The 12594-nt window shown below is 44.6% G+C and overlaps 1 protein-coding gene across 1 annotated transcript in view; it reads right to left on the reverse strand.

The window, feature by feature from the left end:
- Positions 1–8643: 8643 nt before the first annotated feature.
- The window catches only part of MCMBP (minichromosome maintenance complex binding protein), a 33596-nt gene continuing 29645 nt past the window's right edge, over positions 8644–12594 (reverse strand). The window contains exons 13-16 of the mRNA XM_065407876.1: positions 11608–11741; positions 10607–10771; positions 9667–9755; positions 8644–9052 (exon numbers count right to left, since the gene is read on the reverse strand). Of these exons, the coding sequence (XP_065263948.1) occupies positions 8926–9052; positions 9667–9755; positions 10607–10771; positions 11608–11741 (515 nt within the window). The 3' untranslated portion in view covers positions 8644–8925. The remainder of the gene's footprint in view (positions 9053–9666; positions 9756–10606; positions 10772–11607; positions 11742–12594) is intronic.

Genomic DNA, 12594 nt, shown 5'->3' on the forward strand with positions numbered 1-12594 from the left:
AAATTTTGCTATACATATAGTTACATTAACTGGAAGTTTAGACTCTTCCCTACCACCACTCTTGTCTGTCCTACCTCAATTAAAGGATAAGACAGGTTACAACAATCTATAATATCTAATAGCCTGAAGTGCAACTTCTCAAAGTTTGTGTGGGGGGTTAGTTCCCATTGGTTTTACACAAATGTTCTTTTAATTATCTTGCTGGTGTTAAAGTTATCCTTTTCCCCCATTCTGTTCTACTAAACACACTGCTCTATAATTTCTTTGTCCCCTATAATAAGGTAAAACAAACAGGGTACTCTACATCCAGAACTAAGTGCTTAGTGTATCAGGGTACATCCTGATGTTCTGTTCATTTTATTAGAAATTGTAACTGTCCTTTAGCCAAAAGCAGCAAGTGATTAAGCTAGCAAACCATAGAAGGAAAGTGTACTCATTCATGAGGTTAGTCTGGTGATTTTTAAAATCAGATTATAGTAACACGTATCAAAACAGTTCATTTAGTTTAAACCAACTCAACCTTTGTGATATTCGCATGGATGAGGCTGAACTTATACCTGTGCAGGGAACTGGGTACCAATAAATGTATGTTTAAGGAATTAAATCTTTAGATTCTTGATTTTTTCCCAGAATTGGCCTTCCAACACTGTTCTGTTGTAGGATATCATCTATAGAAACTATAGCATAAAGCAGGATCTTGCTATACAGTGGTTCATAACTATAACCACCACTATTATAGAGCCAGTGCCTCTGTGTTTTAGTACATGTACTGTAGATAGATCACACATGGTGTTCTAAGCAATTAACAAGTGTCATAATGGTAGCAAGGTGTCTTAGAACCTCTCTAGTGTAACCGAAGTAATTACTGTCTGGACTTTGATAAACAATTTCAACTTTGTTATTTATTTGTTTTATTACAGTGATGCAGTTTGTTTTGTGGAGTGTGTCTATATACATTTGTGACTATATTTAAAAATAAAATACATTGTATTTTAAGGTGAGGGATGAACATGAGAAATATTTTAATTAAAAAAAAAATAAAGAACCCAAAGAGGCTTTCTGGTTCTTCATATTTGAAAGGATATTGGACTTCAGTTCATGTTTCAAACCAAAGGAGCCATCTTACCAATTTAGCCCAGGGTCAGGGAAGGCAGTGTTTTATGTCTCCTTTTCATCTCCTTTTCCTGAACTGTACTGTCTACCCCTTGGCTCCCAGGTTTTAGTCCTATAAGTGCTTTCAGTAAGACATCTAAAAAACCCTAATTCCTTCACCAAAGGGAGTGGTGGATGCTCCATCTCCTTGAAAATATGCTTGAGCCAAACAAGTTACTAGGCTCAACACAGGAGTAACTGGATGCTATTCTCTAGCCTGTGTTATACAGGTCAGATCATGAATCATCGTTTACTCTGTATGCCAAGGTTCTAAATTTTCCTGCAACATTTGAAAAAAATCAGTAACACTTAAAGCAATGCAAAGAGTGCAGGATGCCTTCAGGATGGCGTGCTATGGCCTTGGTACAAAGCGAAGGAGGAACTAATTTACAAATAGTGACACACCCAATAACAACTAAGTGTGTTTAATGTGTGTAGTAAGAGACAAAGCATTGCCACCCATGGTAGACAGAATGAGCTTGGGAAATTTGGAGGGATCAATAAGCTTCTGATGCTTATGTGTATAAAGAATGCATAGAGCAGAGGCATATTTAGAGTTTGGGAGGGTGGAGAAAGGAGTGAAACACTGAAGATCTGTTGTTCATCAGGGTTTTCCCCTTTTAGAATACTTGTATATTACTCACGACTTAACTGTTTGCACAAAGCACTTTGAAAAGTTATCAATACTTACATCATGCAACTTAAAGACTGTTACTGTCCGCTACATGGCAGGAATCCTCTAGTGACCGTGGCAAGCCACTTTAAAGCTCAGGGATTTCAGATGAAGAGCTCTGAATGAACAACATTACTTGGAAGGTTCAGTCTAGGTGTTGTACAAACTTTTCCTCAGAGCGCTGCCAGCTGCACTTCATTCAGACTTACAGTATGTTCAGTGGTCTAAAGCTGGGTCATCTCTGAGCAGAGAATTCAAGAAGAGATTGTTTGATTACATGTGTAGATATTGTGAAATGCTTGAGCTGGTCATAACCAAACTGATTGTATTAAGTCTTTTTGTGAAGACTTGAGTATGGATTAGCCCAATGGAATAAGAATGACCTCATTGTCATTTTTTGACAAAGGGGAAGGGATAGCTCAGTGGTTTGAGCATTGGCCTGCTAAACCCAGGGTTGTGAGTTCAATCCTTGAGGGGGCCACTTAGGGATCTGGGGCAAAAAAATCAGTACTTGGTCCTGCTAGTGAAGGCAGGGGGCTGGACTTGATGACCTTTCAAGGTCCCTTCCAGTTCTAGGAGATAGGATATCTCCATTAATTTAATTTAATTGTGCTGTCAGGAAAACAGCTGAAGGCTCCCTGTCTAGCTAGTCTCTCTCTCCCCCCTCCCACCCTCCATCCCGCGACTCAACAAGCTTCGTTCAAAAATTTTGCTATCTAAAATGTCTTTAGTTAGACTGGCAAAAGCATCATCAGAACAACTTATTTCTCAGCTAGCTTAGAAGGAATGTGTTTTTCTCTCAGAAGTATAACGTTCGGGTTAATGTTATTAAACAGGGCTAAAACATAAAAAGGGTAAGTGCAGCTGCAGATAGTATTATTTCAAGAACTATGTGTCCAGAATAATTGAGAATAGTATTTCTACAATAGCAAATTTCTCTTAGAAATAATAGGTAAATTGAAACTGAAAATACAGCCATCAAAGATTGTGACATAGCAGTTGTAAAGAAAATGTTGGGGAGAAGTATCATGTCCCTTAAGAAGAAAAAGGGCCTTTTGTTAAACTTGCTGCACGAGTTGTACATTGTTTTAGAAACATGGAGAGTAAATGTGCTAAGTAGCATTTCTCCTTCTCAAGAGGTGGCTTGAGTAAATTCTATATTGTTACAGTTGCTTCTCTCTCTTGCTTACTGAGGGTGTATTGCTACATATCTCTGTAGATAGACAGTAAGAGAGCTTAGCCTCTGTCTTATACTTGCTGCATGCTAGAACTATGTAGATTGTTGTCATTCTTGAATAGCTGCATGCTGTCAAACTAATGTCTGTTCAGTATTTACCTTTACTGTACAACCCGAACTTTAATTGGATATAGGTTACACCATTGCTGTGTAAGCTCCATGGATTAGCTTGAATTAAAAAGACTGCAATTGAAACTCTTGTTTGTCCTAAGGATAACCAGCTCTACTTAGATTGGATGTGCTTTGATCGCATGCCTTCAGCAACTGAACCACAGCATAATCCTTTGTAAGGAAAGATGTCTGTCGCTGAAGATTCAATTTTAAATTAGATCAACAACAAAAGTAATGGGGGTGAGGAGGCAGGAGTCAAACTATCTGGAAAACATGCAGTTAGTGAAAGTTTGTATTCAGGGTAATGCAGATAGAATGGGCAGTATTTGTATTCTGTCTACCCCTTTATGGGAGGTTGTAATGAAGTCAGGTACTCTGTCTTTCCTGAGAAGTGTAGTTCTTCTTCGAGTGCTTGTTCACATAGATTCCAATCAGGTGTGCGCACGCTGCGTGCACGGTCGTTGGAAACTTTTCCCTTAGCAGCTCCCGTTGGGTTGTCTAGGGAGCCCCCTGGAGTGGTGCCTTCATGGTGCTCAATATGACCCTGCGGACCCGACCCCCCTTCAGTTCCTTCTTACTGTCTGTGGCAGCGTTGGAACTGCGTTCACTTGCTTGCAAGTGCTCCCTTAGCCTAGAGTCTAGTTCTTCGTAGTTTTAGTTTTTGTTGTTAGTAGTAGTGATTGGGAACTGGGATCGATTGTATCCAGTCACCCACCTTGTGCTGCGGGGCATGCTGCAAGCCCAGGGGTTTAAGTGTTGTGGTGTTTGCCAGAAGCCTATACCCAACAGTGACCCCCACGACTCATGCCTTAGGTCAGGCATATCAATCGGAGCATTGTAAGATTTGCAAGGCTTTCAAGCCTAGAACCAAGGAGGAGCGGGACTTCATTTAAAACAACTATGATGGAAGCCGCACTCTGTCCCACAGCACCGGACTGCCCGGGCCCGAGTTCGTTGGTGCGGAGTACCCCGGCCTCCGTCTACGACTCTATGCTGAGGAAGGACTCTGGGAGGAGAGACCCTCAGCACCGGAAATCCCCAGCAGCCATTCCCTGGCACCGTATGTGTACCACTGGTCTCGATCAAGGGACAGCCGGTACCGATCCTAGACTTCGTAGTCATGACACAGCACTGACCGCCGGCACTGCCTTGGTCGTTGCCCTCGGACTCCGAGGCCGAATTGTTTTATTCAAGGCGCAGTAGGCATAGGTCTGGGAAGCGCCAGAGACACATCCAAACGGCCTGGCAACCGCAATGGCCACCCCCCGCACAATAGCCCTTCTGGCCCCCCTGGGTTTACCACCAGGCCCAGGGTACCCCATCGAGGGCTTCCAGGTCGGTGGCCTCGGGATGTCACCCCTGCCCCTCCGGTGACAGAAGCAACTCTCGCCAGGCTGCCCCCTCAAACTGCAGAGCAGTCAGGGATGTGGCTCCAGTGCCACCTGTAGCCCAGGACATTCCTGACTGGGCTGGAACAACGGGGGGAGCCTAGCACAGTCCAGGAACAACCAGGGCAGCTTGAGGGCCATGAGGACTCTGTACCCCCGATTGCCTCATCATCATCCTCGCCTGATGAAGCAGTGGCAGGAGCATCAACCTCAGGTCCTCTGCCCATTGACCACAGGGCTCACCAGGACCTATTCCGATGCATTGCCCGTAATATGGGTCTACAGGCGGAGGAGGTAACTGAATTGGAGGACCCAATGGTGGACATCCTCGCTCTGGAGGGTCCTTCCAGACTGGCACTGCCAATAATTAAAATGATCCAGAATAATAACAAGACCCAGTGGCAGACTCCAGACTCCATTCCGCCAGTGGTGTGGGAGAAAGTACTTTGTCCCCTCCAAGGGATATGAGTTTTTATTCTCTCACCCATACCCCTGCTCCCTGGTGGTGAATGAAAAAGAGTGCCAGGGGCGATAAGCGCCGGCTCCCAAGGCTAAGGAGGCCAAACATATAGACCTCTGGCAGGAAAGTGTATGCTGCTGGGGGCCTATAGGTGAGGATAGCCAACCAGCAGGCTATCCTCAGCAGGTATGACTAACTCTTGGGACGCTACGTCCAAATACAAAGAGATGTTCCCTGTGGAGGTAAGAGCAGAGTTCTCAGCTCTGGTCGAGGAGGGGCAGGCGGTGACCAGGACATCCCTTCAGGCCTCCCTTGACGCGGCTGACTTGGCAGCATGAACCATCTCCTCAGGAGTGGTCATGAGAACCTCCTGGCTCCGGGTCTTCCCCCAGAGGTCCAACAGCCCCTGCAGGACCTTCCCTTTGAGGGCACTGGACTGTTTTCAGACCTGACAGACTCGAGGCTCCATAGCCTCAAAGATTCAAGGACAACACTGAAGTCTCCGGGGATACATATGCTTGCTACTCAGAGGAAACCTTTCAAGCCTGACCCCCAGCAGCAGCAGCGGCATTATCAATCCCACCCAAGGCAAGAATAATAGATATAGGCAAGGGATCGGCAACCTTTGGTATGCGGCCCGTCAGGGTAAGCACTGTGGCGGGCCGGGACGGTTTATTTACCTGCCGCATCCACAGGTTCGGCCAATGGGGGTGGTGGAAAGCAGCAGCCAGCACATCCCTCAGCCCCCATTGGCCTGGAGTGGCAAACCGTGGCCAGTGGGAGCCGCAATCTGCCGAACCTGCGGACACAGCAGGTAAACAAACTGGCCCGGACCGCCAGGTTGCTTACCCTGGCGAGCAGAGTGCCAAAGGTTGCCGATCCCTGCTGTAGGCTGTCTAACCAGTCATCAAGCCAGGGCCTGACTAAGCCACAGTCAGGATCCAAACAAGAGTTTTGAGGGGATGCCTGAGGATAGCGTGCCATACTCCACACTGGAGCCCTCCCCATTTTCTGAACTGCCTTATCCCACTTGTACCGTGCGTGGTCGCTTATAACATTGGACCGTTGGGTCCTTCGCACGGTAGAAGTGGGATATTCTCTCATTCTCTTCCCCACCCTCTCACCCCTCTTCAGGAGGTGCAATTGCTCCTTACCTTAGGGGCAGTGGAGGTTGTTCCTCAGGAGCTAAGGGGCAAGGGGTTCTACTCCCATTACTTCCTAATCCCCAAAGCAAAAGGAGGTCTTAGACCTGCGAGGACTCAACCAGTTTATGGTAAAGTTGAAGTTCCGCATGGTTTCCCTGAGTTTGATCATTCCTTCCCTGGATCTGGTACGCCACTCTCGACATGAAAGATGCTTACTTCCACCTGGCCATTTGTCTGGCCCACAGACGTTTCCTGAGGTTTGTGGTCAAGCACAAGTACTACCATTTGGTTTCTAGACAGCCCCCTGAATGTTGACCAAGTGCATGTCGGTGGTTGTAGCCTCTCTCTGCAAAAGGCAGGTACAGGTGTATTCCTACCTCGATGATTAGCCGCTATGGGGCTAGGGAGCAGGTGGAGTCTCAAGTCCAGTTAGTCACAAATACCTTCTCCTGCTCAATGTGGACAAGTTGACACTGTCACTGACCCAAAGAACAGAATTCAATGGGGGCAGTGCTAGACTCTGTTCAGGTGAGAGCCATACTACCAGGGTCTAGATCCCAAGCACTAACAGGAATCAGACTGTCAAGTGATACCCCACTACAACTCCAAGGGTATGCCTGAGTCTCCTCGGACACATGGCAGCATGCACCTATGTGGTCAGACATGCCAGAGTGAGACTCAGGCCACTGCAGGCTTGGCTCGCCTTAGTTTATCACCCAGGTGGACACAATTTGGACTCGGTAGTAACAGTGCCAGGATGAGTCCTAGACACTCTACACTGGTGGTTGGACTGCAAGGGAGTCCCATTCAGCGCTCCTCAGCTGTCCATGACCTTGGTAATGGATGCATCAGACCTGGGTTGGGGGGCCCACCTAAGAAAGCTACAGACGCAGGGCAGGTGGTTGTAATCAGAGATCCTGCTCCACATCAATATAAAGGAGCTCAGAGCAGTGAGACTAGTCTGCCAGACCTTCAAGGACAGACTTCAAGGTCACTGCATGGTGGTGTTGCCCAACAATACCACTGCCATGTTTTACATAAACAGGGTGGAGCCTGCTCCTCCACTCTCTGCGTCTTATCTCCCAGGCCTGCAGAACGAGATTGCAGACCGTCTCAGCAGGTCATTTCTCAACCATGAGTGGTCAGTCCGTCTGGACAGCTTACATTCCATCTTCCAAAGATGGGGCTTTCCCCAGGTGGACCTATTCGCCACCAGGAAGTCCAGGCTTTGTCGGACATGTTCCAGCTACCTTTGGGGAACCACCTCATGTATGCTTTCCTGCCAGTCCCACTCGTCCACAAGGTGCTGCTCAAGAGCCGCAGAGATAGAGCAGACGTGATCATGCTGGCCCCAGTGTGTCCACGATAACATTGGTACTCCGTGCTTCTGGAGAGGTCTGTGGACACCCCGATAGCACTGCCACTTTACTCAGATCTGATCACACAGGACCATGGTCGCCTCCTTCACCCAGACCTCCAATTCCTTCATCTCATGGCTTGGAAGCTTCATGGTTAAACCCAACAGTTATAGATTAGGTATACAGTTATTCTTTATATACACTAGCAATAGCACTGCAGTTAAGGTATGTTTCATTCTTTGTATTCCTAAAGGCAAATGGACAATGTAGCATATACTTCTTGGTCAGTACTAGCCACACTTGTTAAACTTAATGAAATTTAGCACTTAATCATGGTTGAGTGGTGCTTACAAGTTTAGTTAAGTGAAAAGCAGCCCTTTGAATTAATCTGTCTCACATGAGTGCTACAAGAGACCCCAATTTGCCAGTTAGGGTTTCAAAATGAAATCCTGTCCCATCTTGTAAGATTATCTGTGAGGTAGTTATGCCAGTTTTTTTAAACACGGGATTGGTTGTGCAAGAATAAAAAGTGTAACTTGCACCACCATCTGGGTGTCATGCATTTGATATGCCCTTTGCAAAAATTAGAACTTTATTACTAGGCCCAGAGGGACCAAGGGGTTCTGGCTTCTCCAGGTGGACTAGAAAGTAATGCTATCTTTATCAGCAGAAAATGGAAAGGGCATACTACGGCTCTGTTCTACCATTTGTTTTCAACTTTGCCCTTTTTACAGGATGTGCTTGAGTCAGGTAAGTTATGTAAAGGTTGAAATACAGAAAGTATTATTCAGTAATAGTCATCTTCTGAAAGTTCTTACTCTCCTTTGGAGGGCGTTTTACAGATATTTATCATAGAATAAGCCTATTAGTTCAGGCAGCAACCCAGGTAGTTGCAATCAACATCTGAGGGTTTTTTCCTCGGGGTGTAGAAAATACTGGTTTGTTCTTCTCACATGATTTAAATACATAAGCCTGCTGCAGTGCAAGAGCCAAGGCTGTGAGTGGAATGACCTGCATCTTGTAAAGTAAGGTGAAGTAGTCAACCCCACTGTAGCTCTAGAACCTGTGATCAGACTTGACTTTACACTTAAAGAAATGAGTTTACACAATTTCAGTATTAAACTTTTAATATCAAACAATTTGCTCATTGTTATTAATTCTCAATTACAAAACAAGCTCCAAAAAGTTTCATAAAATCAGTAAGTTTCAGCATTAGCTTTCTGAACCCCATATAAACTAAATGGGTTCAGGTTTCAAGGGTAAGTGTCCATAATTTTTTGGTATAAATTATCTACAAGAAACTGGTATAAACAGTATCCCATTCTTAGTGCTGGCTCCACTTAGGATTAGGACAGACCTCATTTTCATAGTCACAAGTAAGCAAAATAGTAGGAGGAATTATTAAAGTTCATTTCCATTGACACACTTCTGTTGCTGGAGCCTGGCTTTACGTAATGCTTCCAGCTGTTTTGCTCTTAGCCACCGCTCTCTTGACAGTGTTGTCTGCCCAGCACTGAGAGAGAGAAACCTGGGTAGGCAAAAGTAGTGTAAGTTAAATAGCAGAATTCATACAAATATCTTATTTCTCATGGCAAAGCTTAAGAGGAAATAGCCCTACTACAACAGGAAGTTACAGAACTGTCAAGCAGCTGTCAGCAGTCGTTATGAACTAACACCCATTCTCCACCCCCACACTTTATCCCAGCAGTCAGTGCTTTAAAACCTCTTATTAAGCTAAAAATAGGAAGAGGTATTTAATATTTTCTCTTACTGGCAGTAAAATCTCCCAGATTCTCATTTCAACCTTCCAGTGAGGTACTGGGAGCAGGCTGGGACACTCAAAGGTAGCAAAGCCCCAAATGGGAAGTAAGCAGAAGTCCTTGACATGGGAGTAGAGAGGAAGAGTCTGCCTCACTGTTCAGTAGCCACAGAATAGTTCTGCCTGTATAAGTGACCATTCCCTCTATGGGAATGGACTTAACTTGTCCCTGCTCTTCCTGCCTATGCTATTTTCTTCAACACTCCCATATATTGAAATTGTTTGAAGAGGCAGGCAAACAATTATACAAGTGTCATTGGGAGGAGATTACATGCAGCTATCACTAGTGAAAAAGCAGATTCACTAGTTATAAGGCTACTCACCTTGCTACAAGCAGAGTTCTGTGAAGGTCATCAGCTGTTATGCTCTCAGGGTCATTCTTACGCATTTCTACGAAGTCTTCCTCTACTGCCTGAATTAAGACAATACATTGGGATTTAGCTTCTTGCAGTGAGCACAACATAGTGCAATAGAGGAGAAACTTCAAAAAAGCTACAGCCCTAGGGCTACATGAAGAATAATCCTAGTTTCCTGAGATTATAAAATTCTTGCAAGACTTGTATAACTCCAGGTAGGGAGGCTAGGTTCAGCCTTGCTTGCTGGGGAAGCTACAGAGCTACTTCTGCCTAAAAGGCAGTCAAATGGTTGCTCTCTGTACTTCAGAAGGTGCCTTAGACCAGCAGTTCTCAACCAGGGGGTTAGGGCCCCCTGGGGCACGGAGAGCAGATTTCAGGGGGTCTGCCAAGCACATCTGTTAGACTCTGGGGGGCCCTGAACCTCACCACCCAAGGCTCAAGCCAAAGCCTGGGTAATTTAGCTTTGTGGGGCAATTGCTCTGCTTGCTACCCCCTAATGCTGGCCCTGGTTTTTATATGCAAAAGAACAGTTGTTGTGGGCCGTGGAGTTTTTACAGCATGTTGGGGGGGCCTCCGAAAGAAAAAGGTTGAGAACCCCTGCCTTAGCATCAAGTCTCTGATCTTTCAAAGGGGGTAAAGTTTTACAATTACCAATTTTATAAGCCATAGTTTTGTGCCTTTTGCTGAAGTGCTCTGAGCATCAGCAACCCTTCTTAGGGATAGAAGTCCACCCAAAACAAAATGCATCCCCTGTCCCTTGCAAAGGAGTCCAATACCACATGGAGCTAAGTACAATTACTGATAGGAAAGTAGTACTTCAGCTGTTCCAACCGCTACAGAATTACTTCTCCCTAGTGGAGGGCAAAGTTGATATAATATGTGTTAGTATAAGAGAAGCCTTCCATACCTTGGTCACTTCATCAGATATGCTGTAATCCAACAGCCTCAGCAAGCTTAAATAGATGCGGAACTTGTTCAGCATGGATGGCAGCACTGCTGTGAGAAGGCTGTTCATGTACTCCTCCATGTTTGGTGGAATTATCTGTGGCTGTAAGTGGACCTGGCAATCTGACTGAAAAACAAGAAGGGTTGCACATCATCCCTTTCCCCATTCACATCTGTTCTATTCCAGTCAGACACATTTATGATTCCAGTACAATGGTGGACGTCAGTGTCACCCAATGTTATCGATGAAGACAGGATAAAATCAGTTTAATATCAACAATTTAATAACAAATGAAAAACCTCTTTCCTGAAGAACTCCCTGTCTGAAATCTCACTATTGCTGTTTTAATCTCCTTCTTTGGAAGGGAACACTTTTGCTTTGAACAGGCATCAATATCACAATTTTAAAACCGCCAAGAGAGCAAAGGCTCAGTACATAGAGGGTGAAGACAAGTAGTTAGTACACAGCATGATTAGTTGTTCAAACAGCTGGAGACATCTACATAATCCATCATACATAAATACAAGCCGAATTCATAGTCTTTTCAGTCTGAATGTGAGAGGGATCTCTCTCCACCATAAACAGGAAAGGACAGTTATTGCACTGGAATGAGATTGCTTTATAATAAATCTGCATCTACAATCTTTTTCCATTACCAGAAATATCCATATACTCTAATCATTTTTCATCCTCTTGCTATCATTTCTACAGCATGCAGCCACAGAGAGAAATGTCAGTTTTTCCTTTCACTGAATAATTTTTTTTGCAGGCCAGTGTCACTAAATACAGGTTTTCTAGGTGCACTAGCTGGAACACTAACCCATGTCAGCAGTGTGCCCATGCAGCTCAGGGCAACAAGATCATTTCCCGGACATCACTCATTTCTGGAAATGGCATGCTCGGTTTTCATTAAGCAGCTATCAACTGTAATTATCCCCCAATTCAAGAAGACCTTGCCATACCGGTAGGAGTGATCTGCTTTCTGAAGTGATAAGTACATTAATATTGCACGGGAATTCCATCTGGTGGTAACTGAAGTCATAATCCACCTTCTGCCAAGTTATCAGGTTACCCAGTGCAGTCACATTATGTACACCTAGAAAAGCAAGAAAACAGATGCTGACAGCTGGATGTAAACAATCACCAGAGTTGAAATTGATTTTTCATTCAGGTTTTAATTAGCAGTTAGCAGAAACTATTACTTGGTCACAGTGGAAACAGCTTGGTTACTAAAATAACCTGAGGTGCTAAACAAAATCAAGCGCCTTTGAAGGATTTCAGGTATAAAAGATGACCTGCCCTAATATTAGTGTAGTTTATGGGAAAGGTCAGATTATAAACATGTAGAAATATTTATACAAAATTTGCTAGAGGGAATAAGGCTGTGGTTATCAGAAAGAGTTAAGCATGAGATTAGAATGGGTACCTTCCTCACAAGTGAGTAATTCAGGCCATTCCAAATGAATATGGCTAATGCTTTATTCCAAACTGCACCAACGTGCATTCTGTATATTTTAGAAATGTGCTTAAAAGTTCTGACTTTTTGGTATCCTTATGGCTATAAAGTCTAGAGACCATAGACACTGCTGGCTCAGCTCTCCAATGCATTGACTTGAAGGGTGCAGGATCAGGGCCCTAGAGTTTAAATATACGAGGCTCAGAACCATACCTTTTCTGTACCAACCTGTTCCCCCACCCCCCAAACAAACCACACACACACAAATCTTTCAAGTCATATCCCAGCACCACCGGCAAAGGCATCAAGCTCCAGTTTCTAGCCAAGGAGAGGTGAGATACTGGACTTTTAATGTATAGAAATAATTGAACTGGCTGAGGAAGACACCCATTTTTCCTAGCTTCAAAAGGCCATATGCTGAGGCAACCCTCTCCAGCAGGTTTAGATGGAATAAGTTCCTTTCTAACATTCATGAATATCATATTAGCCAGAC

Source organism: Emys orbicularis, chromosome 7 (genome assembly GCF_028017835.1).
Source record: "Emys orbicularis isolate rEmyOrb1 chromosome 7, rEmyOrb1.hap1, whole genome shotgun sequence".
Classification (NCBI taxonomy): Eukaryota; Metazoa; Chordata; order Testudines; family Emydidae; genus Emys; species Emys orbicularis.